The following is a 25,387-nucleotide window of genomic DNA, read 5'->3' as shown; positions in this document are numbered from 1 at the left end:
GTTGAAACAGAAACTTTTATTGAGCACCTCCACAACTAGCAGGCTTTAGGTGTTCTTGCAGGGGATGGGCACAGTGACAAACATGAACAGGGCACGTGCTGGAATAAACACCTTGCTCACAGGGCTGCTGAGAGGAACATACTTTAGTTATCTTGCTGCAAAGCACTTCAAAAGGTGGCACAAATAAGTGCGATTTAAGAGCCAGTTATTACTCGTTTTTATTACCTAACGACTAGACTATCGGCGCCTAGCAGAACGCTTGCGTGTGCTCACACTGAAGGACTAAATAAAACCTTCAGACCCAGTGAAGTAAATAGGGCAAAACACATTTTCTAACCATGAGCTCTAAGGCAGGTTGGCGAATGGTCAACTGCAAAGGAGGAGGACCACAACCTTCGAGGTGCAAATGGATTTGGTGTGGTGGGGAGGGCAAAGGGGTGAGACAAGGCTGGCGAGCGCGAAGGGACTCGGCCTGCAGTGGGAAGCCTCGCAGGCAGCGGGGCCCGGCAACAGGGCCGCAAAAAGGCGGGCCCAGAACTGCGGAGAAAACTCCCGAAGCCTGGGTGGGGGATTGGAAGCGCCTCAGACCATATTGGGGGCATCTGGCTTCCAGAACCTACGAGCCCCGCCCCTGCCGCTCTCCGGGGATCCCGGGGGAGCGCCCGGGCCTGCGGCCGCCTTCACAGCCTCCGAACCCACGGCCCGGTCGCCCGCGACCACTGACCGCCGGCTCACACCCCAGCGCTGAGCCAGGACCCGACCCCGCCCGGGGACCGCATCCATCGCTTACCGACCGCCTCGCCTACACTCCTGCACTCCCCCGCGGCCGCGAGTGGTGCGGCCCGGCCCCGCCCCCTGACGCCGCGAGGGGCAGGCGCCCGTCCCGTCACGTGACGGGGGAGTGACCTCGCCGCCCCTTGCCATGGGGGCTTCCGACCCGGAAGTGGCGCCCTGGGCTCGCGGCGCTGCCGCGGGGATGGCGGGAGCCGGAGCAGGAGCTGGAGCTCGCGGCGGAGCGGCGGCGGGGGTCGAGGCCCGGGCTCGCGATCCGCCGCCTGCACACCGCGCACATCCACGCCACCCTCGGCCTGCGGCGCAACCCTCGGCGCGCAGGATGGACGGCGCATCCGGGGGCCTGGGCTCCGGGGACAACGCCCCGACCACCGAGGCTCTTTTCGTGGCGCTGGGCGCCGGAGTGACGGCGCTCAGTCACCCGTTGCTCTACGTGAAGCTGCTCATCCAGGTGTGGGACCAGGGGCGCCATAGGGAGGTGGGGGCTGATAAGAAGGTGACAGGCCAGGATCTGGAGGAAGATGGGGGTGGGGGAGTCGATGGCGACGGATTTGAGGAGAGGGGCGGGGACGGCGGGTTGGTGCGCAGAAGGAGCGGGAGAGGAAGAAAACGGTGAGGGATTTGGGGATGCAGGGGGCATGGGTTTGGGGATGCAGGAGAAGGGGGCAAAGGGGTCAGCGACAGATTTGGGAGAGGGTGGAAGGAACAAGGGATTTGGGGGTGCAGGGGAGGGGGCGATGGAACGGAGAGGTAGCTTTGGGAGACGAAAGAATGGAGGCGATGGACTTGGACTAGGAGGGAAGTGGCAGCATTTTGGGGTGAAAGAGAAAACAACAGAATTGGGGGAGGGGTGGGAAGTTTGGGCGATTGGGTGGGTAGGAAGATTGGGGGCCAAGGCGGAATGTTCAGAAGATGAGCACATATTTAGGGTGAAGGGGAGCAAGAGCTCTGGATTTGATAGAGATGGATTTAAAGCGGTTTGGGGTGGGGGAACAAAGGACTGGGAGTCATGGCCAAAATTTTAGGAAAGAAAAAGGGGCATCAGACTCCGGGGAGGAGGGGACCGGGGCACTGGATTTAACGGTGACGGAATTTGGTGGGAGAGGCGGAGGCGAGTCGGTTTACAGGAGATGGGGGCTCTGGATTTGATGGCGACGACAGATTTGATGGGAGGAGGGGACAGGATGACGTGCTTTGGGGGAGGGGAACAGATAGGGCGACGCAGTGGGGGAGGGGTAGTGGTGATTTCTTTGGAATGGGGAGCCAGGAGGCTTTTAGGGGGAAAGGGATGACGCATTTGGAGGAGAACATTGAATTCACGGTTGGGGGTGGGAGCTGTATGGGGGGATGGGCTGAGGGGTATGGGCGTAGTGGAATTGGGCAGAAGGACCAGTTGGAACACAGGGTAGCAGGATGTGTAGGGGCTGGCAGAAAATGAGGCCATGGTAGGAAGTCTCTGGAATCGAGGCATGCAGGGGCACTTGGCATATTTGGTGGGACCAGCAGTGCCTTACAGATGAATTGGGCTGCTTGAGAAAGGGAGAGATGGAACTGGAAGGGGGTGCCCGAGCTGAGGTGGAGGGAGTGCATTTGGCAGAATTAGGTGGGCATGACTGAGATGAGCACAATGTAGATGTGGATGGTTTGGGCTTGGACTAATATCTGAAGATTTAGCCTAGAATTTTCAGTTAAGTTGCGGCGGGGGGGGGTGTTTGAGATGGAGACCTAACCAAAACGAGATTTGATTTGAGTTGAGGCAAATGGGTATCAGATTTACTGTCCTGATAATGGACTGAGAATGGGAGATACAGTTGGAATGAAAGGGACTTGAGAATAGGAGTAATTGAAATCTGAGGAATGGGGGCAGTGGATTTTGGAGTGTGACAAGGAACGTGACAAAGAACGAGATTCCTTCAGGGACATTATGGTGCCTGACTAGAATCTAATCGTGACTGAGATTTGGAAATGGCTGATGGGGGAAGGTTGAGACTGGCGTTTGGTTGTGATTTGGGAGTGAGGGCTCCTTTACTTATAAAAATTCAGGTTGTATTTGCAGCAATAGAGATGCCAGCTTTGGGAGAGAAATTGAGGCTTTGGAACTGGTGGTACTTGAGATGAGAAGCAAGGATGATGGAGTGAGATTGGGTGAGGGCTGGGACTTCAGGGTGGCTGATAGGAGTGTCTGTGGAATGGAGGATGTTGGAGTACAAGGAATGGGGGGGATGCTCCATGTGAAGGAACCTGGAAGTGGCTCCATCATTTGGACCTTGGTAGGTTTGGTTTACAGGAGAAGAAAATTGAAATAAGGGTCACTTGGAAAGGCAGTTGAGGAATGAGAGAGAATGGAGAATGAAGGAGGATAGGGAATTGGGGAATGAGGAAGTCCAGAGGGTGAGAAGAACTGTATGGGGGGTGGATACTGATGGGTGAGCCCAGTTGGGGTGACAGGTGGTCTACCCGATGTGAACGCATCTGGTGCTGAGTGTAACATATTTGAGGGTGAAGTCTTTTTTTTTTAATTAATTAATTTGTTTTTTGGCTGTGTTGGGTCTTCATCGCTGCACGCGGGCTTTCTCTAGTTGTGGTGAGCGGGGGCTATTCTTCGTTGCGGTGCACGGGCTTCTCACTGCGGTGGCTTCTCTTGCTGCGGAGCGCGGGCTCAGTAGTTGTGGCGCATGGGCTTGGTTGCTCCACAGCATGTGGGATCTTCCTGGACCAGGGATTGAACCCGTGTCCCCTGCATTGGCAGGCGGATTCTTAACCACTGTGCCACCAGGGAGGTCCTTGAGGGTGAAATGTTAATGTGTATAGCTTGGGAATCAGAGATAACATCTTGCAAAAAGGAAGATCTCAGTTTGGGGGTACATGGCAGGATTGGATTGGCAGATCTGGGGGCTGTCCCGATTAAGTGAGTAAGAATGCAGTGCCTGAGATCAGGACTCATGGGTGTTAGAGATTTGAGGGACTGGCTCTGCCAGTATATGGTATAGAACCACAGCTTTGGCTGTGGTTAGGACTGGGTTAACAGATTTGGGGATGAAATTGGGTGAGTAGACTTGGGAACAAATAATTAGAACTTGAGAGTGAAGGGAATAGGAGTGAGATAGGGTCAGCGTGCCTTTGATAACACAGGTGGAAGTTAAGAAAATAGACTCAACAGATTTGGGAGCCATGGGGATACAGGATGAAGGGAAGAAGCAGGTTTACGGGTGAAATTGGAATCGATGGGCCTCCCCAGTTGTTGTGACTGGAATGGATAAGGCAGCAAAAGAACATTGGCTCAGACTTGGAGTTGAGGGTGTAAATGGAATGCTGCCTGTGTGAGAGAACAAAATCAAAGCAAAACTAACCTCAGAACCTTCGAGCTTTTAACCCAGAAGGGGAAAGGTCTGGAAGGGGAGGGCTAACTGCTTGGTTCACCTGGCCATCCCTTTCCTTCAGCTTCCCTGGGCTAGATGTTTTTCTTTTAAGAAGTTCTCCATCGTGGAGGGAGTTTCTTAATTTATGATCAGTAATCTGTCATGTAGCTCAGAATCCCATCCATAAGGGACAGCCTGAACTTCAAAACACTTGACTAAGGTGAGGAAGAAAGGAAATTGAGCCCAGAAAACGCTGGAAGCATAACTAGTTCTATTTAAGGCAGAGCTTCCCAACCCTGCTGTTTCTACCCTCTTCCACATCCAAGAGGAGCTCCTCTGGTCCATGGATTTGTCTGGCCTGCTCTGAGGGACAGGGCTACGGCCCTGGTCCCCTGCCAGGGAAGGGCCTTCTCACACCCCACTAAGGCGCTGGTCTCCTAGACACCTTGCCCCTTGCCTGGCAGCAGAGAATCTTCTCATTAATCGGCAGCATAACAAATGGCCTCACCCCTCAGGAGAAACCTCTCCTCCTCACAGAGCCTTGGGTGGCTTGGTCCTTCACCCACCCATGAGTTTAACACATACCTTAATTATAACCAGCATCTATACAGCAAGAACTATGATAACCCTGCAGAAATGAGGGGGTCATTCTGTCACAGGGATATGGGGTGATCAAGATTAGATCACAGTTGAGGAATTGTTTGAGGAGCAGCTGGGATTCGAGGTGGCTGGGAGTGAGAGGGACAGATTTGTCGACATCTGCAGCGGGTACAGTAAGAAATTTGAGTGTGGGGTGAATGAGCTATCTGAAGTTTGGGGCTGAGATTTGGGTGTGATGTGTTTTGGTGTTGCCACATTTGAGATTGAGACTGGACTGATGTTTTAACCTGGCGATGAGAATTAACTGAGAGTTTTTTCTGAGATGAGCATGGGGTTTGAAGTACATAAACATGGGGGAGGGGTTCTGCACTGGAAATATCTGGAATTGGAAGGTAAGAATGTTGAGGGATGGGGTGACTTGGATTATGGTAAGGTATCTGGGACTGGACATTTCTGTGCATTGGGAGATTACACGATAGTAATAGACACTGATGAAATTTTGGGTATGTTTTGATGGGGAAAACATCAACAGAAATAGCATTAGACTCTGTGGGAGAAGAGTTAGAGGCCTGGGAAAGGTGAGAAGTAGTGAGACTGAATCAACAATAGAATCTGACTTTCCCTTTGTATTTGTTGATTCTGAAGGTAGGTCATGAGCCGATGCCCCCCACCATTGGGACCAATGTGCTGGGGAGGAAGGTCCTCTACCTGCCGAGCTTCTTCACCTACGGTGAGTGTGCTTCCCAGGCAGGAAAGCCCACACCGAGAGAGACAAAAAAGAGAGAGACAAAAAAGAAACGTCAAAACAGGGAACAGGCCCAGGTGGCCCTGGGGAGCACACCGGGCAGCATGGGGCACCCAGAGTCAGAGCTGGCATGGAAGAGGGGTCAGAGGCAGCAGGTTGTCAGGATGGGAGCAGGTGACCAACACAGCTTTGGTCCAGCTCCTCTGTGTGAGCTGCCAGCTGTCAGCCCAGGCAGCAGGATAGGGAGACAGGTCCAGGCTGTGCCTGGAAGCAGGGGTAGGGGACGGATTTCCGTTTTTTTTGTTTTTTTTTTTTGCCTTCTGAGCAGTCTGGCTGCCCTTTTAGCAGTTCTTTTGCTTTCCTGCTCCTCCAGCAGGAGGCCCATTGGGGCCTCCTGGGTTCTTTTCCTTTGTCCTGTTCCCCTGCATTCCTCAGGCAGTGGTGCCTACTCACTCAGGCATCTCCATCCCCTGGGTGTAGAACAGTACATGGTGGGTCTTGGCTTCACCCCTGGTGTGCCCTCTTGAGCTGCTCGAGCTCAGGAAGGCTGCTAACTGCTCTGGCCCCATACTCCTTATCAGCTTCTTCATGCCCAGGCCCTCCATACAAGCACCCGCCCCCTCCGCCTCCTGCAGCCTTGCCTGCCAGAGGGTCTCTCCATCAGGAAGCCCACCACGGTGGAGCTTCCCTGATGCCAGCAAAGCCCACCAGCTGCCTGTGCTGCTCATTCCCTGACCCCCAGCTGGCCAAGGCCGTTTCAGATCCACCATCCCTGTCCCTCTCCCAGTCCCCACCCTTCCCAGACTTGTTTATTTTTTTTATTTTTTATTTTTTTGGTCACACCACATGGCTTGCAGGATCTCAGTTCCCCGACCAGGGATTGAACCCGGGTCACGTCAGTGAAAGCCTGGAATCCTAACCACTAGCCACCAGGGAACTCCCCAGACTTCTTTAAATGTGCCTTTGCTCTCTGTGTTCACAGCCAGGCTGACCCTCTCATGCTCCCTCCACCTCTGCTCATCTTATCTGTTTAGTCAGTCTAGCATCTTCTCTGAAAATCTTTCTTTCTGCCAAATAACTTGGGACCTCGCCTCCTGTCCCCTTTTCTTCACTCCACCCCCTGCTGGCAGAATCTGATGCCATGTTTCCCTTCTAGTTTTGCCACCTCATTGTTGAGTACAGTATAGAGCCAGGTGGAACATGTCATTTTGCGGGGAAATCTGTTCGTATTTGTTTCACTTAAAAGTTGTCAGCGTGGGGAAGGAGGACGTCACAGAATCAGGGAGGCACCCCCCACTGTAGTGCAACGAAGCCGGTATGCAGAGCGACGCTGGATTTGCGGGAGGCCGGGATGGCAGGCTGCCGACCCCTGCGTGTGATTCCTCCATACACCACTATGCAGGCTCTAGCCATAGAGAGGTTGGGACCCAGATCATCTCTGTTCATGTCACACAGTCATTCCCGAAAGGACTCAGGGCAGAGGGGTCTTGACAATCACCTTACTGCCTCTTGCAAAGATGAGCAGAGTTCTGAGGTGCTCCCCCCGCCATTTATATAAATGTTGTTTCAGCGCAGATGGTGTAAGCAGACTTCTGGTGTTGGGGAGGGGCTCAGCTGTCTGGCTGTCTAGCGACTGTCTGGACGGGGTCTACTACTCCCCCTCAGCTATGAACAGCGCCACAGCTGCCATGACATTCTTTGGTGTTCTCCCAGAAGGAACTTCCTGGGGAGTTTTCAGGGACCACAGAGAAACCATGGAATGATGGAGCCCCTTGCCAGCCAGGGGGCCCTTTGGGCCCACAAAGGCCTCTGCATACCTTTGTCTGTTCTCACTTGTTCATAATTCCGCTCTGAGATGGGGAGAAATAGGAGTCCTTACTCCCTTTTTTTCTGGCTAGGAAATTGGATGGAAAGAGGTTAAGTGTCCTGCTGGAGACCACACTCAGGCTTTATCCCGCCAGCTCTCCCTTCTGCTGACTGGCGCTCCCCTCCCCCAAAATAAACCTTCTTTCTGCCTGTTCACTCCGTGAAGCAGGGCGTCCTGGCCACGTCGCCCAGTGTCCTCTCTCCTCCTACTCCTGTCTTTCCAGCACCACCCCAATCTCAGGAAGCCAAACAAGCAGGTACCAGGTGCTCTCGGGACCAGGGGAAGCCCATACAGCTGCCACATGGAATTGCTGTTGGCAGACATGTGGCAGAGGAGAGAACGGCACCCTCCCTTGCTGGTTCCCGCCACTGTGCGGTGCTGGAGAGCTAAAGTCTTGGCTCGAGGGGAGCACATTGTCTGAGGGAATGTTCTGCCAGCTTCCAGGTATGCAGGTTTATAAAAATACCTTTCCTTTTTGAACATCATTTAAAAGTTGATATTGAATAAAACAGCAAAACATTAAGAAAGTATCCTTTTAAAGACCCAAACAAAAAAACACTGACTCAAACAGGGTCAGGGTCCAGCTTCCCTGACCTCTTAAGTTTTTTTCTATAGAATAGTTCATTGGTGCCTCTGTTTTAGTTACTTCTCCACTGGCTTTCCCCCCTGTAATTAATAGATGCCAGTAGGCGCCAGGTGGGATCCTGGATGCCGCACAGTGACAAGGTGGGGATGGCCCTCTCCGTGGCATGCTCAAAGGACGCTCTAGAGCCTTTCCCCGGGGAGCCCTTCCTTTTCCTTTTTCCCTGCCTTAGGTTGCAAACTTCATCATTGCTTGTGGTTGCCTTTTTCCATTTTTTCTTTTCCCAGAGAAAAACATTTTTTATAAGCAACAGAATTGGTTCCTAGGTTGCAGCACTTAAGTTGCTGAGTTGAGAAACTGTAGCTAAGTTTGCCAAGTAGATTTTCCAAACTACAAAAAGAAAAACGTATGAACTTCTTTGCCAGAAAAATATGTTTTGAAGGTTTTACAAAAAGAAATGGGCTAGAAAAGGTGTTTGGGGGTGGGGCCCGATTGCTTCCGGGGTCCTGGACGGTGCTTCCCTTCCGTGACTGAAGTCAGCAGGTACTGAAGAAGGATAAGCTGCGTCTGCTCTGGGTGTGAATGTGACCCAGGAGTGGGTGCGTCTGGGCTGAACGTGACGCTGCCACCTCTGCTTTCTTGTAGCCAAGTACATTGTGCAAGTGGATGGGAAGATAGGGCTGTTCCGAGGCCTGAGCCCCCGGCTGATGTCCAACGCCCTCTCCACCGTGACCCGGGGCAGCATGAAGAAGGTGAGCCCGGGGTGAAGCCAGGACCGGTTGCCCGAGGTTCCCCTGAGCCCCCTGCCACCCCTGGAGGCAGCCATGTGCACCGGTCCTGCTTCTCTGTTCCCAGACTGGTCAGGGCTCCACCCCAGCACCAAAGCCAGACTCCAAGCCCTGGTGGTCCAACGCCGAGTCTCCTCAATTGGAAAGGCCCCTGCCTCACCATCTGCCTGCTTTCTTACAAATGTGACACTAGGCAGGGACTTTCTCCCCCCAGCTCCAGCCCCAGGGGGTTACCTAAGGTGGACCCAGCTAATGGACATGGCCAAGAAAATAGTAGGAGCTGTTTCCTGCCCTCTCCATCCCTTCAAAGTTACATCGAAGAGGCACACCTGTATTTTGCTTTTGAGCCACCTTTGTTCTTTGCATCTCAGGTTTTCCCTCCAGATGAGATTGAGCAGGTTGCCAACAAAGATGACATGAAGACTTCTCTGAAGAAAGTGGTGAAGGAGGTGGGTACCTGGAATTGGAGAGGAGAGCCTGATTATCCCTCACCGCCCAGTTGGGCAGGTCACTGAAGAGTCACAGTTGGGGCCTGCTGTGTGCACAGTGGAGTGGGATGTGGAAGGAGCCCCAGCAGGGCCACTGCAGGGAATCACAGAAAGCCTCTCAGCCGCCACGGGACCTGGCCTGGGACCTGGCAGCAGTCCTGGGCAGAGGGAGTTTTGTGTGGGTGACAAGGGGGGCCATCTGAGGTAGACCGACCCCACATGGGTGCTGCAGGATCCCAGTTTTTCCCATGTAAGTGCTTATAGCTCCCAGTGAGCACCACTTCCAGAGACAGGCCAGACCAAGTCCCCGCCCTCTGCTCTCTTGCAGACCTCCTATGAGATGATGATGCAGTGCGTGTCCCGCATGCTGGCCCACCCCCTGCATGGTGAGCCGCCCCATTGGAGACTGCATCTCAGCCGTGGGGTGACCCCTCATGGACTGTAGACGGGCAGCGGTAGAATTACTGGGAAGTAGTATCACTGGAATTGGCCGGGAGTTCAGTCCAAAGGGAGCTGGGGCTCTTCCCAGCCAGAAGAAATGGGATGCCGTGGTCATGGGGTGTGATGGGGAATCCCAGGGGCCCTCCTCCCCTCCCGCGCTCTGACACGGACCGTGTTGTGCAGTGGCCACTGTGCCGGGCACCCCACCCATAGCTGGGGAGTCTTGGGCTTTGGCCGCCATGTCACCTGTTTGTGTTTTCTCTTTCCTCAGTCATCTCAATGCGCTGCATGGTCCAGTTTGTGGGACGGGAGGCCAAGTACAGGTGGGTAATTCTTGGGGTTGGCAGGAGTGGCCCTGTCACTATTCAGAGTCTGCCAGGACAGGCCATACTGTGGTCAGCTGCTGCCCCTTTTCTGCCCTATTTCTTGTGTGCCAGCTTCAGAGGAATGGGGTAGTGGCTTCCATAGTCTGGGTCCAGGGGTATTTTCTCCCTCTCTTGTCTGGGGCAGCCCTGGATGAGCCTAGATGCCCTGCAGAGGGGTGAGTGGGACAGGAGTCCAGTTGGATTAGGAGTCCTGGCGGGGTTCCCTCCTAGACCCCCTAGGTTATGCCCTAGCCCTTTTTCCAGCTGTCACAGAAGCCAGCTTAGAGTTTGTTTCATCCTCTCCTAAGCGGCTGTCTACCCCATGGCCTTGGGGCTTGGCGCTTCCATTGTTTACCAAATATTTACCTAGCACCTGCCATGCCTGACACTGAGCTGGATCTGTAGGGGCATAGGTGTGTTGACACAGTCCTTCCCTGTGGCACTTGTGCCCTCCCTGCCCCTCTGAGGCTCAGTGCAGGACAGGAGGTGGGTCCTGGAGGCTCGTGGCAGGAGTACATGCATCTGTTATCCTTCCTCGCTCAGATTCTTATTTCCTGGGTTCAGTTGTTTTCTCCTGCTGTCCTTGGGGCCACTGCCCCAGGAAGCTTGGCTGCCATGGTGCCTCATTTTGAGTTCACTAATGGGAAATTGGCCCATTCCCCCAGTGGGCTTAGAACCCAGTGGGCTGAGCCACTGTCCTGAGAGGAAGGGTAGCGGGGCCTGGCAGGGCTCTGGCTCCCACCGTCTTTCTCCTAGGCTACCCTGGCCCTCTTGGCTTCGCAGAGCCTCTATGCAGAACAGGTCACTTGGCATTGTCACAGGTCACAGAGGTTGCACTTGAGCCTCCTTTGCATGTCACACCTAAGACATCCCAGCCTGTCCTGTGATCTCTAACAGGCTGCAGTGGGCAGGGTGCGCATCCCCGAGTTCCCTGCTGGGGAGGGCCAGATGCCTTTTCCCAAGCTGCGTCTGTACAGTCTGATCACAGGGCCTCCTGCTGCAGGGCCCTGTATTCCTTCTCTGCCCTCTGGGAAGGTGCTTCTCTCCACTCGCCACCTCTCCTCCTCTCTCTGTGGGACATGCAGGCTTCTTTGCCAGAAGGTTGTTCAGCCAGAAGTAAGCACTAGAGCCAGGCGGGAGAAGGTCCCGTCGCCTCTGCAGCAGCCCAGGCTAGAAGGTTCATTCCTACATTCCAGATCCATAGAAAAAAGCAGTAGAGAACTGGGGTTCTGCCCCTGTGGGTGGTTGGGTTTCCCCAGTCTCCATAAACTGCGTAGACACCCTCTCACTCCCCAACAGAGCTGTAATCGTCTACACTTGGGTTCTGCCTGGTGACAGAGAATGCCCCCTCCCCATCCCGGCCAGGACTGGATGGCTCTGAGCAAGGGTGACAGGCTCTGCTCCACACCAGGGCATGGGCTTCTCCAAGGTGCCCGGGTGACGTTGTATCCCTGTGTTCTCCACAGCGGCGTGTTGAGCTCCATTGGGAAGATTTTCAAAGAAGAGGGGCTGCTGGGATTCTTTGTGTACGTGAGTTTATACACCCCGTAACTGGCCACGGAGCATGGCTCTACTAACAGGCGCATTCTCAGCCCTCAGGCCACAGCTGTTGGCCTCAGACTAACCACAGGGCTCTGTCCCTGCCTGAGCAGCTGCTCCTTGGCCCGTAGAGCTCCATGGCCTATGCGCGCTACGGATCATCGGGAACAAAGCTGCCCAGCTCTGTCCACATTGCGGCTTACACAGAAATGGTACTGTTTGTCCAGCACGCTGGGGGTGGGCGTGGCCAAAACCGCACCCCCGACCCCACTGTCCCCGTCCATGTGCTCCAGGGCTGGGGGTGGGCACGAGGCTGGTCTTCAGGTCTTCCATCATCCTTGGTTTCACTGCTGAAAAGTCACTGAAAATCTGTGCCACGGGCTGAAGGTCAAGCCCTGGCAGCTCACAGGCTGACTCCAGCTGATGGATCCTGTTTGACATAGCACTTCTGAGAAATTAGTTCTTCATATTCAACATTTAGGATGTTTCACAAAACAATCCCTATTTCTGGCTTCTCTTAAAAAGTCAAGACCTGGCTGTGCTGGGCCTGTGTTTCTGCAGAGCAGATGTCTTCAGGGCACACAATCTCCTGAGGGCCCCGGACCCCCTGCCCTCCTTGGTGTCTCACACCCATCTTACTCCACCTGTAAAGAAAGCTCACACCGAAAAGACTGTAAACTACGAACAGAACCCAAAGTCCAGGCCTGACAAATATTTTTTGTTTTGCTTTTTTAAGGTCTAGGCAGAGACACATGCTGTTAAATACACAGTACACTAGACATGGGGCTCTCTGTTAACTCATCTTGTGGTTTCATCATCGGCCAGGTGTTCTGTGTGTAGGCGTGTGTGTGTGTGTGTGTGTGTGTATGTGGTTCTCACTAGGAGGTGATTTTGCTCCAGGGGACATCTGTAATGTCTGGAGACATCTTTTGATGGTCACAGCTGGGATCTAGTGGGTGGAGACCAGGGATGCTGCTAAACCTCCTGCAGTGCCGAGGTCAGCCCCCATGACAAAGAATCATCCAGACCTGAAGGTCCATAGTGTCAAGGTCGATAAACCTTGATTTATATACGCACATATTCATATGTATATTCATGTCTATGTATATGTACACATATGTATGGGTGTGCATATATATGTGTGTGAATAAATATTTGCTTGTGTGACTGGTGCTTCAGACCCTAAAACACTACATATCACCACCTCTGGTGTTTTTCACACATTGTATACATTCTTCTCTGGTGTGTGAGTAGGATTCCCACACAACAGATACCTTACCCATTGGGTTCTTTTTTTTTCTTCACGTGTTTGTAGAACAGGTGATGTACGTACTCAGAAAGCACTGAGTGTACCTGTGAAAAGTCAGTCTGAGCACAGGTGGAAGCAACAGGATTGGAAATTGCATTCATGAAGGTTCACTTTATTTATATCTCTCATATCATAGATGTGTTACAGGTATTTTGAACTTTCAAATATTTTGAAATAAGATTTTTGAAAGTTCAAATATCATAATTCTGTGTCCTCTCTCCAAGAGATAGCTGTTTTCCTGGAGATCTTTCCATGTCCTTCTATATCTAAACAAGCAAATAAACACATTCAAAAAAAAAAAAACCCCCCACAAGGGCTTCCCTGGTGGTGCGGTGGTTAGGAATCCGCCTGCCAATGCAGGGGACATGGGTTCGAGCCCTGGTCCAGGAAGATCCCACATGCCGCGGAGCAACTACGCCTGTGCACCACAACTACTGAAGCCCACGTGCCTAGAGCCCGTGCTCCACAGCAAGAGAAGCCACCACGACGAGAAGCCCACACACTGCAACGAAGAGTAGCCTCCCGCTCGCCGCAACTAGAGAAAAGCTCGCACAAAGCAACAAAGACCCAGTGCAGCCAAAAATAAATAAATAAAAAGAAAAAAAAACCCCAAACCCACAAGTATCACACAGAACCCACTGGTCTCAATCTGGCTTTTTGCCCTCAGCACTGTGTTTTAGGGAAACTTCACATTAGTGTGTAGAGATGTGCATTCTAAAGGCCATCACTTTAAAAGTCAGCCCTCCTTGTAAAAGCTTGTATGGAATGTTTTTAGTGGAACATTCCAGGGTTGAATACAGGTGCACTGAGCAAAGTGTTTTGTGAGAGTGGATTGGGTAAAAAGGCCAGGAGAAGACAGCTAATGTGTAGGTACTCCTTCATAATCTGCATTGGAAAATCCCGGATTTTGCACCATTCACATCTTAAGGCCCAGTTTCTGTGGTTTGAACACCGCTTGTGAGACCATTAACTTGTGCTGTCAGATGTAGCATATAACACACATACCACCCCCCACTCCCTGTGGAGAAAGGAACACTGCTTTCCTGCTGTGGATAGCTGCTGGCCCATGTGGCCCCTGCGGGCTTCCTTCCCGAGGTGGTGCTGGTAGATATGCTGAAGTTTTGAGCTTGGAACATCCTTGTCTGCTTCCTGGGTGTGGAGCCCCCAGGAAATGTTCTCTTCCCTCCCCTGCTCACCTTTGCTCACCTTGTTTTTTAGCGGCTTAATCCCTCACCTCCTGGGAGATGTGGTTTTCTTGTGGGGCTGTAACCTGCTGGCCCACTTCATCAATGCCTACCTGGTGGATGACAGCGTGAGTGACACCCCAGGGGGGCTGGGGAACGACCAGAATCCAGGTTCCCAGGTTGGTTGGAACAAGGACTTGTCCATCTTTCCATGTACTGCTGATGCCCAGGGTCTGGGGCAGACTTGAGGACTCTGGGATTCTGAGTACTGGGCCCCTAGGGCTGGAGAGGGCCTCTGGGGAGGGGTCTGAGGAGACTCTGGTTGTCCCTGGGTCAGCTTTGCCTTCGAGGAGAACGGCCTCGAGAGAGGAGATCGCTAACAAGACATAGAGGGGTTTTTGGAATGCCCATCCCTGGGCAGCTTTAGGTCAAACAGACCCTAGCTTACCCACGGCTAGTTTGAGGCAGTGACCCAAACCAAACTAGGGATCCCTGGTAAATCAGGATGTAGACCAGCTAATAATAACCCTTGAACTTCCGCTCAGTGTTTTAGGCTTTTTCAAGCCCTTTAGTGAACATTATGACATTTGATCCTGACAGCACCTCAGTTGTGAAAGGAACAGAGCAGGTATAACATCCTGTTTTACAGACAGATGAGACCCAGAGATTGAAGGGCTCTCCTGGGGCCCTTGCCTGCGAATTGACAGGGCTGGGACTAGGTCTTTCCCTGGACCAGGCTGAGGGTGCTTCAGTCAGCTAGGAAGTGTCCCATGCAGGTGCACCCCACTCTTGTTAGCAGTGGTCTACACAGCCTGGTATGCACAGACCTCAGCAGATTGCGTCAGGCACGGGGAGGTCTTGGTCCTTCTAAAAGGCACTTGTTGAGGAAAGGTTTCTGGGGATCTCATAGGTCAGCTGGTTCGGCCTGACCCAAGATAAGAGTTGGGGAGCAGTGATAGGCCGGGGTTCCTGGGAGCCAGACATTCTAACAGCGGGAATCACCCACCATCGGAGGCTGGGTGAGGGATTGGGGACCTGTCTGCCGGAATCACTTTGTTGGGGTGGGTGGGGTTCATAGTCTTCGTGTGTCTGTGTCTGGGCCCCAGAATGGCAGTTCTGGGGTGGGGGCGGTCTGGGAAAGAGTCTGTGGTGAGGGATGCCTCTGAGAGCTCGCAGCTGGGGCAGAGGGAAACTGGCCATTTGAATTGGGTAGGTGAGTCTTACTGGCCTTTTAATGTGAGCAGATAACAGTTGCTCCACAGAGAGCAGCTCCCACCTGCAATTACAGTAGCACAATGCCCCTTTCTCGAGGGCCTTATGGGTGGGTCAGCTGCTGCCTTCACATACAGAACAAGCCTGGGACAGCTGGGGTGCCTTGAGGGGAAGGGGTGTCCCACAGCTGATTGGTTCCTCCAGTCCAGGTGGGCAGGTGTTTGACCAGGGGCTACTGCACTTACCTCACTGAGAACAGCAGTCGACACTTCACTGAGAGTATTTTTCACGTGCTTTTCTGTGTGTGGCTTAAAGGCTAAGATGAGGCTGCCACTCAGGCAGAGGGCTGAGCAAATCTCCGCCCAGGGTTGCAGGGCATCCATCGGGTGGGATGGCCATGTCACAGGAAGCTGAGGGATAGGTAGTCACCCTTTGTAGTTCGGTGCTGTTTCATGGGCAAAGTTGAATTCAGGAGTTGGGGCCTGAAGCGGGCGAGAGTTTGGTGAGGTAGGGTGGCAGTAAGCCCAGGGTTGCCCTTCACCTTATGCTACAGGACCCAGGATTCTGTGTGCAGTTCAGATGGGTGCCTGACTTTCCATTCAGTAAGCACTTACTGTGCGCTGAGCCCTGGGCAGGCACTGATCAAGGCAAACAAAGGCCCAGCCCTCGCAGCTTACAGCTCGGAGGACGTTACGTAGGCCACAGCCCATGATCCCACCTACCTCGTCTCTTCCACTCACCATCCCTGGCTGGGTCACAGAAGGCCCTCCAGTCTGGATATCCCACTTCTGCCTCCCAGATCTTCTCTTGGCTTTGACTGCCAGGCCACTGAAGCTGCTGGCAGGCCCTGAAAGGGAGCGCAGCGTGTGCCACAGGCATGTGAGGAGCTGAGTGCAGAGGGGGTGTGAGGCCAGTGCGGAGGGCGAGGTGAAGGGGCTGCAGACCAGGCAGCGCGGGTGGGGCGGGGGCCTGCATGTTTGAAGTCTGCATCCCGAGGTACCTGGGGCAAACCAGTGTCCCTTTTTGTCTTTGCAGTTCAGCCAGGCCCTGGCCATCCGGAGCTACACTAAATTTGTCATGGGGGTAAGTCTGGCCAGCTGCTCTTCCCACTGAGCTGGGGGCCTGGGCGGGGCTTCGGAGGCCAGCTCTGGAGATGGCTGGAGGCAGGCCTCCGTCTAGGGTGTGCCTGCTCCTGGAGCCCGGGTCGGGGGCTGGTGGTAGGTGGGCTCCCTGACCCTCAGGTCTCCCTGCAGATTGCAGTGAGCATGCTGACCTACCCCTTCCTGCTGGTCGGTGATCTCATGGCCGTGAATAACTGCGGGTAGGTGTGTGCCCCTCCGCAGGCACCCTGCCAAGGCTGCTGGGGGGACCTGGCTGAGCCCATCCAGTGCCCTGCCCCCTCCCACCTGCTCTATGTGTGGGCTTGGCCCACCAGGCCCCTGGCTTCCTCTGGGATTCATCACACCCCTTTGGGAGGAACCTGTGGTTTGGTATGGGGGTGGTGGCAGCCCCAAGCCATTTCTTCACGAGGGCTCCTTTTCCTTAGCTGATCTGTCTCCCACTGTTCTCTGGATCTAACATGCTCTCCTTCCCCGCAGGCTGCAGGCCGGGCTACCCCCTTATTCCCCAGTGTTCAAATCCTGGATCCACTGCTGGAAGTACCTGAGTGTGCAGGTAAGCCTGCTCTCCAGGGAGGCTTTTCTCACTTTTCCACATCAGTCAGATGGAAAGGTTTTGTGGACTCTTCATTACATGGAAAGTTAAGGGGTTGTCATGGAATCCTATGTTGTAAGGAGGATAAAGAGGATGTAGACTTTTGGTTTGAGGCATTTAAATTAAATTTTCACTTTATTTTATTGGATTGGCCAAAAAGTTCATTCTGTTTTTTTCTGTAACCTGTAGAAGGGGTTTGAGGTGGTCAGATCTGAATTTACTTAAGAATTACACATCAGACAAGGTCTTCTTTTCCTCAACTCTCCAAGACTCTTAGAACAAGTATGAGGGAGCCCACAGGGCAGGTGGTGAAGCCCAAGAACTTCTTATACCTCAAGTAACCTGGGATGAAAACACACCTGGCGTGTTGGAGGCCGGCCCCTCCCTCCACCCGCGCAGGATGCCCCAGGTGCCCAGGAGAGCCTGAGGGTGGAGCTGGGCCATGTGGTGAGCTTGGCAGGCTTTGTGGGGAGTCTCTTATTTTTATGAGCTTAACTGTCTGCAGAGTCTTTCTCAGTCCTTTGTGGTTGTGTGAGAAGGGTTGTGTGTAAAGTGACAGGACTGGGGGCAGCCTGGCCTGGGCATGAGAAGTGCCCGGGCTTGGTGTAGATCAGCCAGGCGGCAAGCCAGGGGGGTGTTGGGGCGGGGCAGGGCGAAGGCTCGGGTCATTGGGTGGTTTTCCGAATTAGACAAGCCGAGACTCCAGTTCACAGAGCAACAGCTAGTGCCTAGGCAGCATCTTCTGAGAGGTGAGGCTGCGTCCAGTGGATTGGTCACTGTTAGACTTGGGGAAGGTGGGGTGGGGCTGGGGAATTGGGGCAGAATCCCCTTACTTTGCAGATTTCCTGAGTCTGCCAGTCTTGAAGTCTTTGTGTTCTGTGCCCAAGCACCCTCCTGCTGGCTGGAGCTCTGGGTCAAGGATCCAGGTGGCTGGCCCAGGACAGATCCCTGACTTTTCCTGACCTTGGTTGGCTTCAGAGTAAAATGGGGCAGTGGCCTGGGCAGGAGGAGCTAGCACACTGACTGGCCTCAAGGTTGAGAAAAGGACGGATAGGAGGAAAGCAGGGAGGCCAGAGACAGACGCAGGCCTTCCAGCGAATCCAGTTGGTCCTACATGCATCACATCCTCTAATATTGGAGGAGCCCCGGTCCACTTGGGCTCTGAAGCCAGAGGGCAGTGAGTCTCCTCTGGGGGTTTCCTACTCAGTAGCCCGGTGAATACTGGACACCCAGGACTTCCCTGGTGGTGCAGTGGTTGAGAATCCGCCTGCCAATGCAGGGGACACGGGTTTGAGCCCTGGTCCAGGAAGATCCCACATGCCGCGGAGCAACTAAGCCCGTGCGCCACAACTACTGAGCCCGTGCGCCACAACTACTGAAGCCCATGCGCCTAGAGCCTGTGCTCCGCAACAAGAGGAGCCACCGCAGTGACAAGCCCGCGCACCGCAACGAAGAGTAGCCCCCACTCGCCGCAACCAGAGAAAAGGCCATGCACAGCAACGAAGACACAACACAGCCAAAAATAAATAAATTAAAAAATATATATATTGGGCACCCTGTGGCATGAAGTAAACTGCTCCCTTGTGCTTCAGCACAGAGCAGATTCTGACCTTGTCCTCAGGAATGCAAACCTAGGCCCTCTATCTCCGACTCTGGGGTCTCTGAGCTACTGGACCCTTCTTTGTCTTTCGCTGGCCTGGCTCTGGGGTGGGATGAGAAGCATGGCCTCCCTTTCACTGACCCTACTGCTCCTTCCAATCCAGGGCCAGCTCTTTCGAGGCTCCAGCCTGCTTTTCCGCCGAGTGTCATCAGGATCGTGCTTTGCCCTGGAGTAACCTGAATCACCTAAAAAAAAACACGCTCTCTCAGCCTGGCCACCGTGGGTGAGGCCTGATCATCTCGGGGCACCTGTAAGACAGCCAACCCAGCAGCACCTAGATTTGCTCCAGCACAGCTGGGCTTCGGTTTCCATATATGCCATGTGTCTGTCCAGAAGTAGGGGTTGGGTGGGGGTGAGGCTGCGTCCAGTGGATTGGTCACTGTTAGACCTGGGGGAGGTGGGGTGGGGCTGGGAAATTGGGGCAGAATCCCCTTACTTTGCAGATTTCCTGAGTCTGTCTTGTGCAGGGGGCCAAAGAATGGCTTGTGGAGGCCCACGTTGGATGGGCAAAGGCTCATGAAGTCAGGTCCCAACCCCCATTCACACCCCTCGAGTCAGCCCCAGCTCTCATCCTGCAGCTCAGCTGGGAGTGTCACTTTCTTGCTTTGTAAATAAGGTGTGATCCCCTTTCATGAGGCCGCTGTCATGTCCAGGCCTTTGCTAGGAGACTGTCTTCGTTTTTCTCAACACTACTTTTCTGATGAGGCAGCACCTTCTGAAAGGGAAATCATGTGACTGCTCAGAACGTGTCCTTCTCGTCAAATGTTCATTGGTTTAATGGTGATGCCTTACGTGCAGGATATGGTTACCTGTGCACTTGTGAACACCCAGATGTTAGGCAGATCAGTGTCTTTTCCTATCCAGTTTAAAGTTGCTAATAAGATTTGACCCTTTCTCCCTCAAATAAATTCATTGGTGGTGGTTTGGAGCTTTGTGGGGAGTCTCTTATTTTTATGAGCTTAACTGTCTGCAGAGTCTTTCTCAGTCCTTTGTGGTTGTGTGAGAAGGGTTGTGTGTAAAGTGACAGGACTAGGGGCAGCCTGGCCTGGGCATGAGAAGTGCCCGGGCTTGGTGTAGATCAGCCGGAAGGCAGGCCGGGGGGGTGTTGGGGGGGGCAGGGCGAAGGCTCGGGTCATTGGGTGGTTTTCTGAATTAGACAAGCTGAGACTCCAGTTCACAGAGCAACAGCTAGTGCCTAGACCTCTTCCCAGGGAGACAGGAGCTCTAAAGGTCCTCCCAGCTTCAGAAAACGTTCCACCCAAACCCCCAGCTGTCCTCTTAGACTGTTTGCAGATGACATTGTGGGGTTTTACCAAGTCGGTTGGTGTAGCAGTCCCGTGGTTACAGCAGAAGGAGTGGACACAGGCCCAGCTGAAGCACTGAGCTTGGCCTTCTCTGGAAAAGGCAAAGCTCCCTTCATTTGCTTCTGCCCAACATTTGCTTTTGCCTATAAACAGGCAGAACTTACAAATGGAACTGCTGGCTCCTAGAGACCGTGGGCTTCCAGCTGATGGGGTTTTAATACCAGTTGAGGGCCAGCTTGGTTCCCCAAATGTTTCTCTGCCCTTGCTGTAGGGGAGATGGCTTCGGAGAGCTGGACTTTGGGACTTTGGTCATACTTCCTCACAGGTATGGGCTGGGTCATGCCCAGGGAAGGCCCCGGGATGCTTTTGCAGAACTGGTTTTCCCCATTGGCCTAGTAACAGCTGCCCCAGTTTACCTTATGTATCCTTGTTCCCCAGGAACACAGGAGCATGCCTGTGCAGGTATCCTGTAAATGTACATTGGTGGGGGTTACTAAGATCTCACACTCGCTTCAGACAGCTGAAGTGGCAGGGAGGGAAAGCACACGGCAAGGTGAGCAGGCCAGGCCTCGCTGGCACCAGTTCTGTAGAGGAGGAAGGCCCTTTAGCAGTGTGTCTGCCGCACGGCACATGACCTTTCTCTAGCCCAGTGTGGTTTCCCATGGCACTGACCACTGCCCTGGGGTAACTTTTCTTCCCATTGCTCCACCCTCAAGTCCTGTTTTTGCAGCAATTCCTTCCTGTGGTCCCCCAGATTCAGGAGTCTGAGCTGAGCTGGTCCTGAAGAGCCCCTCCCTCTGACAGCCACCTCCTCCTAGGTGTCTGGAGAAGCCACCAAGGTAAAGAGCCAGCCTGGGTGGGCCTTTCGAGTCACTTTGAGGGGAGGCGGTGCCGTTCCCAGGTAATACCCTGGGATTTCTGAATTTCTGAATTTCAGGGTCTTGACTACATTTCCCAGGTTATCTTCCACCCAGAAACAGCAAGAAAATCACCTTTGATGCTGTGTCTCGGTTTTTAGTTGAGCTAAGTACAGGTTTTTATTCCTAACCATTTTCAGTTCAGTATTAAGGTGCGTGTGTTGTGTGTGGTAAGTGCTCCCTTTGTCTCCTGAACCTTTCATTCTTTGAGGGCTGAAGCCTCACCTGCTCCCCTCCCCCAACCCCCCCTAGCACCTGGCATGTTTCCTCTCAGTCCTGGAAACTAGAGTGACAGGGTCCTTATCTGAGAAAGGAGATTGGGTTGAATTGGTGGGGGAGGGGTGTGGGGGGTGGAGGGTTTGGGGGGTAGGTGCGGGGAGCTGAGCTGTCAGCAAAAGGAGGGGTGACAGGAGTGGGAATGTCCCTGTGGGGACCCAGTTACCTCCCTCCCCTCCTGGAAAACCTAATTGCAATGGACAAAGCTGGAATGTCCTCTGACAGGCCTTTTGGGACCCCCCTGTGATGAAGCCTGAGGTGGCAGTGGTGGTCTTTGCAGGGCCCTACTGTAGCCCTTGTTGCCGCGCCAGTGCCCAGATGCCTGGGAGTCACGCAGCAGAGTGCGGGAGCAGACCTGCCCTACTCTGGTCCTCGAGGCCTCAGAGTGCCAGCCCCCTGCCCTCCTTTTGAACATGCCCTCCCATTCTCCTCCTCTCCCTGACTACTATGGGATACCATGTCTTGGCTTCTGTTATTTACCCCAGAAAATTTCCAAAGAGATTCCTGCTGCTGGTCTTAGTAGGTTTTCTCATATGACAGGTTGGGCTGGAACCTGAGTGCTGGAAACAGGTGTTCTTGCTTTGTAGGAGGCTGGTACATCCCACCCCAAAACTGAGAAAGATGGGTTTGGGCCTCCACAGTCTGGCTCTGCCCAGAGGCTACCTCACCTGACCACCTCATAGAACTTGGGACTAGCTTGCAAAGACAGGCCCACAAAGGGAGGGACGCCCTTCCCCCCTCAGGAAGGCAAGCAGGGTCAGCATCTGAAAATCAATTAATGTAATACATTCTGTCCATAGAAGGAACAAAACCACACAATCATCTCAATGGACACAGGAAAAGTGTTTAACAAAATTCAACATCCCTTCATGATGAAAACATTCAAAAACCTAAAAACAGAAGGGAGCTTCCTCACCCTAGTAAATGGCATGTATGAAAAACTCGTAAAAATGGTGAAACACCTAATGTTTTCCCCCCTGAGATCAGGAACAAGACAAGGCTCTGCTCTTGCCGTTGGTCAACATTGTACTGGAGGGTCTAGCCCAGGCAACTGGGAAAGAAAATGAAATATTATCTGTGTTAGAAAGGCAGAAGCAAAACTGTGTCTGCAGATGACATGATCTTGTATTGAAAATCCTAAAGAATCCACTAAAAATACTGTTATAACTAATAAATGAATTCACCAAGGTTGCAGGATATAAAATTGATGTACAAAAATCAATTGTATTTCTATACACTTGCAAAGTGAAAATGAAATTAGTGAAACAATTTCATTTATAATAGCATAAAAATTAATAAAATACAAATTTAATAAAAGAATTACAAAACTTATATTTTGAAAATTATAACACATTGTTGAAAGAAAGTAAAGAAGACCTAAATAAGTGGAAAGACATCCCATGTTCATGGATCGGAAGCCTTAACATTGCTAAAATGGTGGATTACATAATCCCTATCAAAATCTCAGCTGACTTCTTTGCAGAAATTTGACAAGCTGATCCTAAAATTTATATGGAAATTCAAGGGTCTTGAAAAAAGACTGGAAATTCACAGTCTTGAAAAAAAACAAAGTTGGAGGACTTGCACTTCCCAATTTCAAAACTTAACTACAATGCTACAGTAATCAAGATGGTGTGGCATTAGCATAAAGATAGATACATAAATCAATGGAATATGATTGGGAGTCCAGAAAGAAACATTCACACTTTAATTCACACAATTAACGTAAAAATTTTAAAACACAGGTATAAATCTTCATGACCTTGGATTAGGCAATGGTTTCTTAGATGTAACACCAAAAGCACAAGCAGCAAAAGAAAAAAATAAGTCGGAAGTCCTCAAAATTAACAGCTTTTGGGTTTGAAGGATATCAAGAAAAATTGAAAAGACAACCCACAGAATGAGAGAAAATGTTTGCAAATCATATATCTGATAAGGGACTTGTATCTAGAATATGTAAAGAATTCCTACAACTCAATAATAAAAAGACAAATACCCCAATTAAAAAATGGGCAAAAGACTTGAGTAGATATTTCTCCAAAGAAGATATACAGATGGCCACTAAGCACGTGGAGAGATGCTCAACATCATTAGCCATCAGGGAAATGAACGTCAAAACCACAGCAAGATACTACTTCACACTCACTAGAATGACTATAATCGAAAAAGACAGTAACAAGTGTTGGTAGTGTGGAGAAATTGAAACCCTTGTACATTGCTGGTGGGAATGTAAAATAGTGCAGCCACTTTGGAAAGTAGTCTGGCAGTTCCTGAAAAAGTTAAACATAGAGTTACTATATGATCAGAGTAGCCAAATGATACCACTCCTAGTATGTACCCAAGAGAAATGAAGACATATTGCCATACAAAAACTTTTACATGAATGTTTGTAGCAGCATTATTTATAATAGTCAAAATGTGGAAACAAGCCAAGTGCCCAACAATTGATGAATGGATAAATAAAATATATTCCATACAAAGGAATATTACTTGGTAGTAAAAAGGAATAAAGTACTATCTCATGTTACAACATGGATGAACCTGAAAATATGCTAAGTGAAAGAAGCCAGACACAAAAGGCCACATATTGTATGATTCTATTTATATAAAATGTCAGAATAGGGCTTCCCTGGTGGCGCAGTGGTTGAGAGTCCGCCTGCCGATGCAGGGGACACGGGTTCGTGCCCCGGTCCGGGAAGATCCCACATGCCGCGGAGCGGTTGGGCCCGTGAGCCATGGCCACTGAGCCTGCGCATCCGGAGCCTGTGCTCCGCAACGGGAGAGGCCACAACAGTGAGAGGCCCGCGTACCGCAAAAAAAAAAAAAAGTCAGAATAGACAAACCCATAGAGACAATAGATTAGTGATTGCTTAGGGCAAGGGCTGGGGGGCGTGGAGGGAAAATGGGAAGTGACTGCTGAGGGGTGTGGGGTTTCTCTTTGGGGTGATAAAAATGTTCCCAAATTGTGGTGATGGTTGCACAACCCTGTGAATATACTAAAAACCACTGAGTGGTACACTTTAAATGAGTGAATCTTAAGTTATATGAGTTATACCTTAATGGAGATACATTCTATCATCTCATACACACACACACACAGCCTTCAGCCCTGGACTGATTTGTATGCTTCCTGTTTAGCTGCCCCTCCCCACCAGCCCCAGCTGGGTCCCAGGCTGCCCTCATCACCTACCATTGCTATCCCTACTCACACACTTGTGCTTTCCTGCCCCACAGCACTTCGGGACAATCCTGTGCTTCCCTGGAGGGTGTCTGGGACTCCAGAGCCCTTTCTCAGGACTCCTCTAAGCACCAAGGGTTGGAAAAACCATGCTGAGGTACATTTCAGACCTTGTGTCCTGGGTGGGCGTGGGCAGCAGGACCCCTGTGAAGAGGTCGTATGCCACTCCTTGATCCTGGGTCACGATCCCAGCTAGGCTCCACTAGTGACTCCCAGAGCTGGGAGAGTCAGCCCAGCACCCTTCGCCAACCCTTAGCCCTAGCCCCTTTCCGCCGGCTACCTGAAGATATGGGGTCGGGGGTTAGGAAGGAAAGGAAAAATGCCTCAAAGAACTAAATGGAGTGTTTGGGGGAGAGGGCGTGTGAAGAAGGAACAGTTGCCATGAGTCAGTAGGGGAGGAGGTGAGCCTCTCAGGGCCCCCCGCCCAAGAGCCCTCCCTTGCCCCCTTTGTTGCTCACAAGCACGGCGACTGATCCTCTTACACAGGCTTTTATTCAGGAGTCAGGGGCTGCCTCCCTTCCCTGGTCCCTTCCTGCCCCACCCATAGAACTCCTCTCAGATGGGGCTTGTCCTTCATCTGCCCCTCACGACACCCGCTGCCTGCTAAACAGGAAAGTTAGGGGACCGGATACTCAGGGAGAACCTTTACCTTGCCCAGGCAGACAACCTAAGGCCAGGCAGGCAGGGACCTCCCCAGAGTCCTCACTCACCGCCCCCGCCAGACTGAGATGGGAGGAACAGAAGGGGTCCAGACACATGCAGTCAGTGGGCAGCAACCTGAGCTCGCAGTGGCCAGGCCCCATGCCCCCAAAGATGTCTGTGGATGAGGCACATGCCCTGCAGCCTTTCCCTTCCAGAGGGACTTCAGCCAAGAAACATCTTGTTTGGCGGGCTGGGGACAGGGTGGGGGAGGTGGCAGGAGGACAGCTGACCTCTTCACCCTGGGAAGGCAGGAAGCACTCCTGGGAACAGCTTTAGACTCCAATGGCTCAAGGAAGAGGCCAGGG

The 25,387-nt window shown here is 52.3% G+C and overlaps 2 protein-coding genes across 10 annotated transcripts in view; one reads left to right on the top strand and one right to left on the bottom strand.

Moving 5' to 3' along the window:
* Positions 1–843, bottom strand: part of FGD2 (FYVE, RhoGEF and PH domain containing 2) — a 43,408-nt gene extending 42,565 nt beyond the window's left edge. For all 8 annotated transcript variants that reach the window (XM_060308708.1, XM_070046697.1, XM_060308709.1 and 5 more), the window contains exon 1: positions 791–843. The gene's annotated coding sequence lies outside the window, so the exon portion shown is untranslated. The remainder of the gene's footprint in view (positions 1–790) is intronic.
* Positions 844–906: 63 nt separating this feature from the next.
* MTCH1 (mitochondrial carrier 1) lies at positions 907–19,573 on the top strand. Of its 2 annotated transcripts, none has more exons than XM_030870878.3 (12): positions 907–1,243; positions 5,397–5,481; positions 8,592–8,698; positions 9,106–9,183; positions 9,551–9,608; positions 9,935–9,986; positions 11,495–11,554; positions 14,095–14,188; positions 16,308–16,355; positions 16,526–16,593; positions 16,871–16,946; positions 18,749–19,573. In XM_030870878.3, the coding sequence occupies exons 1-12, from the start codon at positions 923–925 to the stop codon at positions 18,818–18,820; spliced, it is 1,119 nt and encodes a 372-aa protein (XP_030726738.1). In that variant the 5' UTR covers positions 907–922; the 3' UTR covers positions 18,821–19,573. The 2 variants fall into 2 exon arrangements, with proteins under 2 accessions (XP_030726738.1, XP_030726736.1); XM_030870876.2 differs by having other exon boundaries at positions 908–1,243; positions 14,095–14,239.
* The last annotated feature ends 5,814 nt before the right edge of the window (positions 19,574–25,387 follow it).

Source organism: Globicephala melas, chromosome 11, assembly GCF_963455315.2.
Source record: "Globicephala melas chromosome 11, mGloMel1.2, whole genome shotgun sequence".
Classification (NCBI taxonomy): Eukaryota; Metazoa; Chordata; class Mammalia; order Artiodactyla; family Delphinidae; genus Globicephala; species Globicephala melas.
This window is presented reverse-complemented; position numbering and strand designations above follow the sequence as displayed.

Coding starts and splice junctions, on each gene's coding strand:
- MTCH1 (XM_030870876.2), top strand. CDS start 923: ATGGGGGCTTCCGACCCGGAAGTGGCGCCCTGGGCTCGCGGCGCTGCC. Junction 9,184..9,550: donor TGAAGAAAGTGGTGAAGGAG/GTGGGTACCTGG, acceptor GCTCTCTTGCAG/ACCTCCTATGAGATGATGAT. Junction 16,356..16,525: donor ACACTAAATTTGTCATGGGG/GTAAGTCTGGCC, acceptor GTCTCCCTGCAG/ATTGCAGTGAGCATGCTGAC.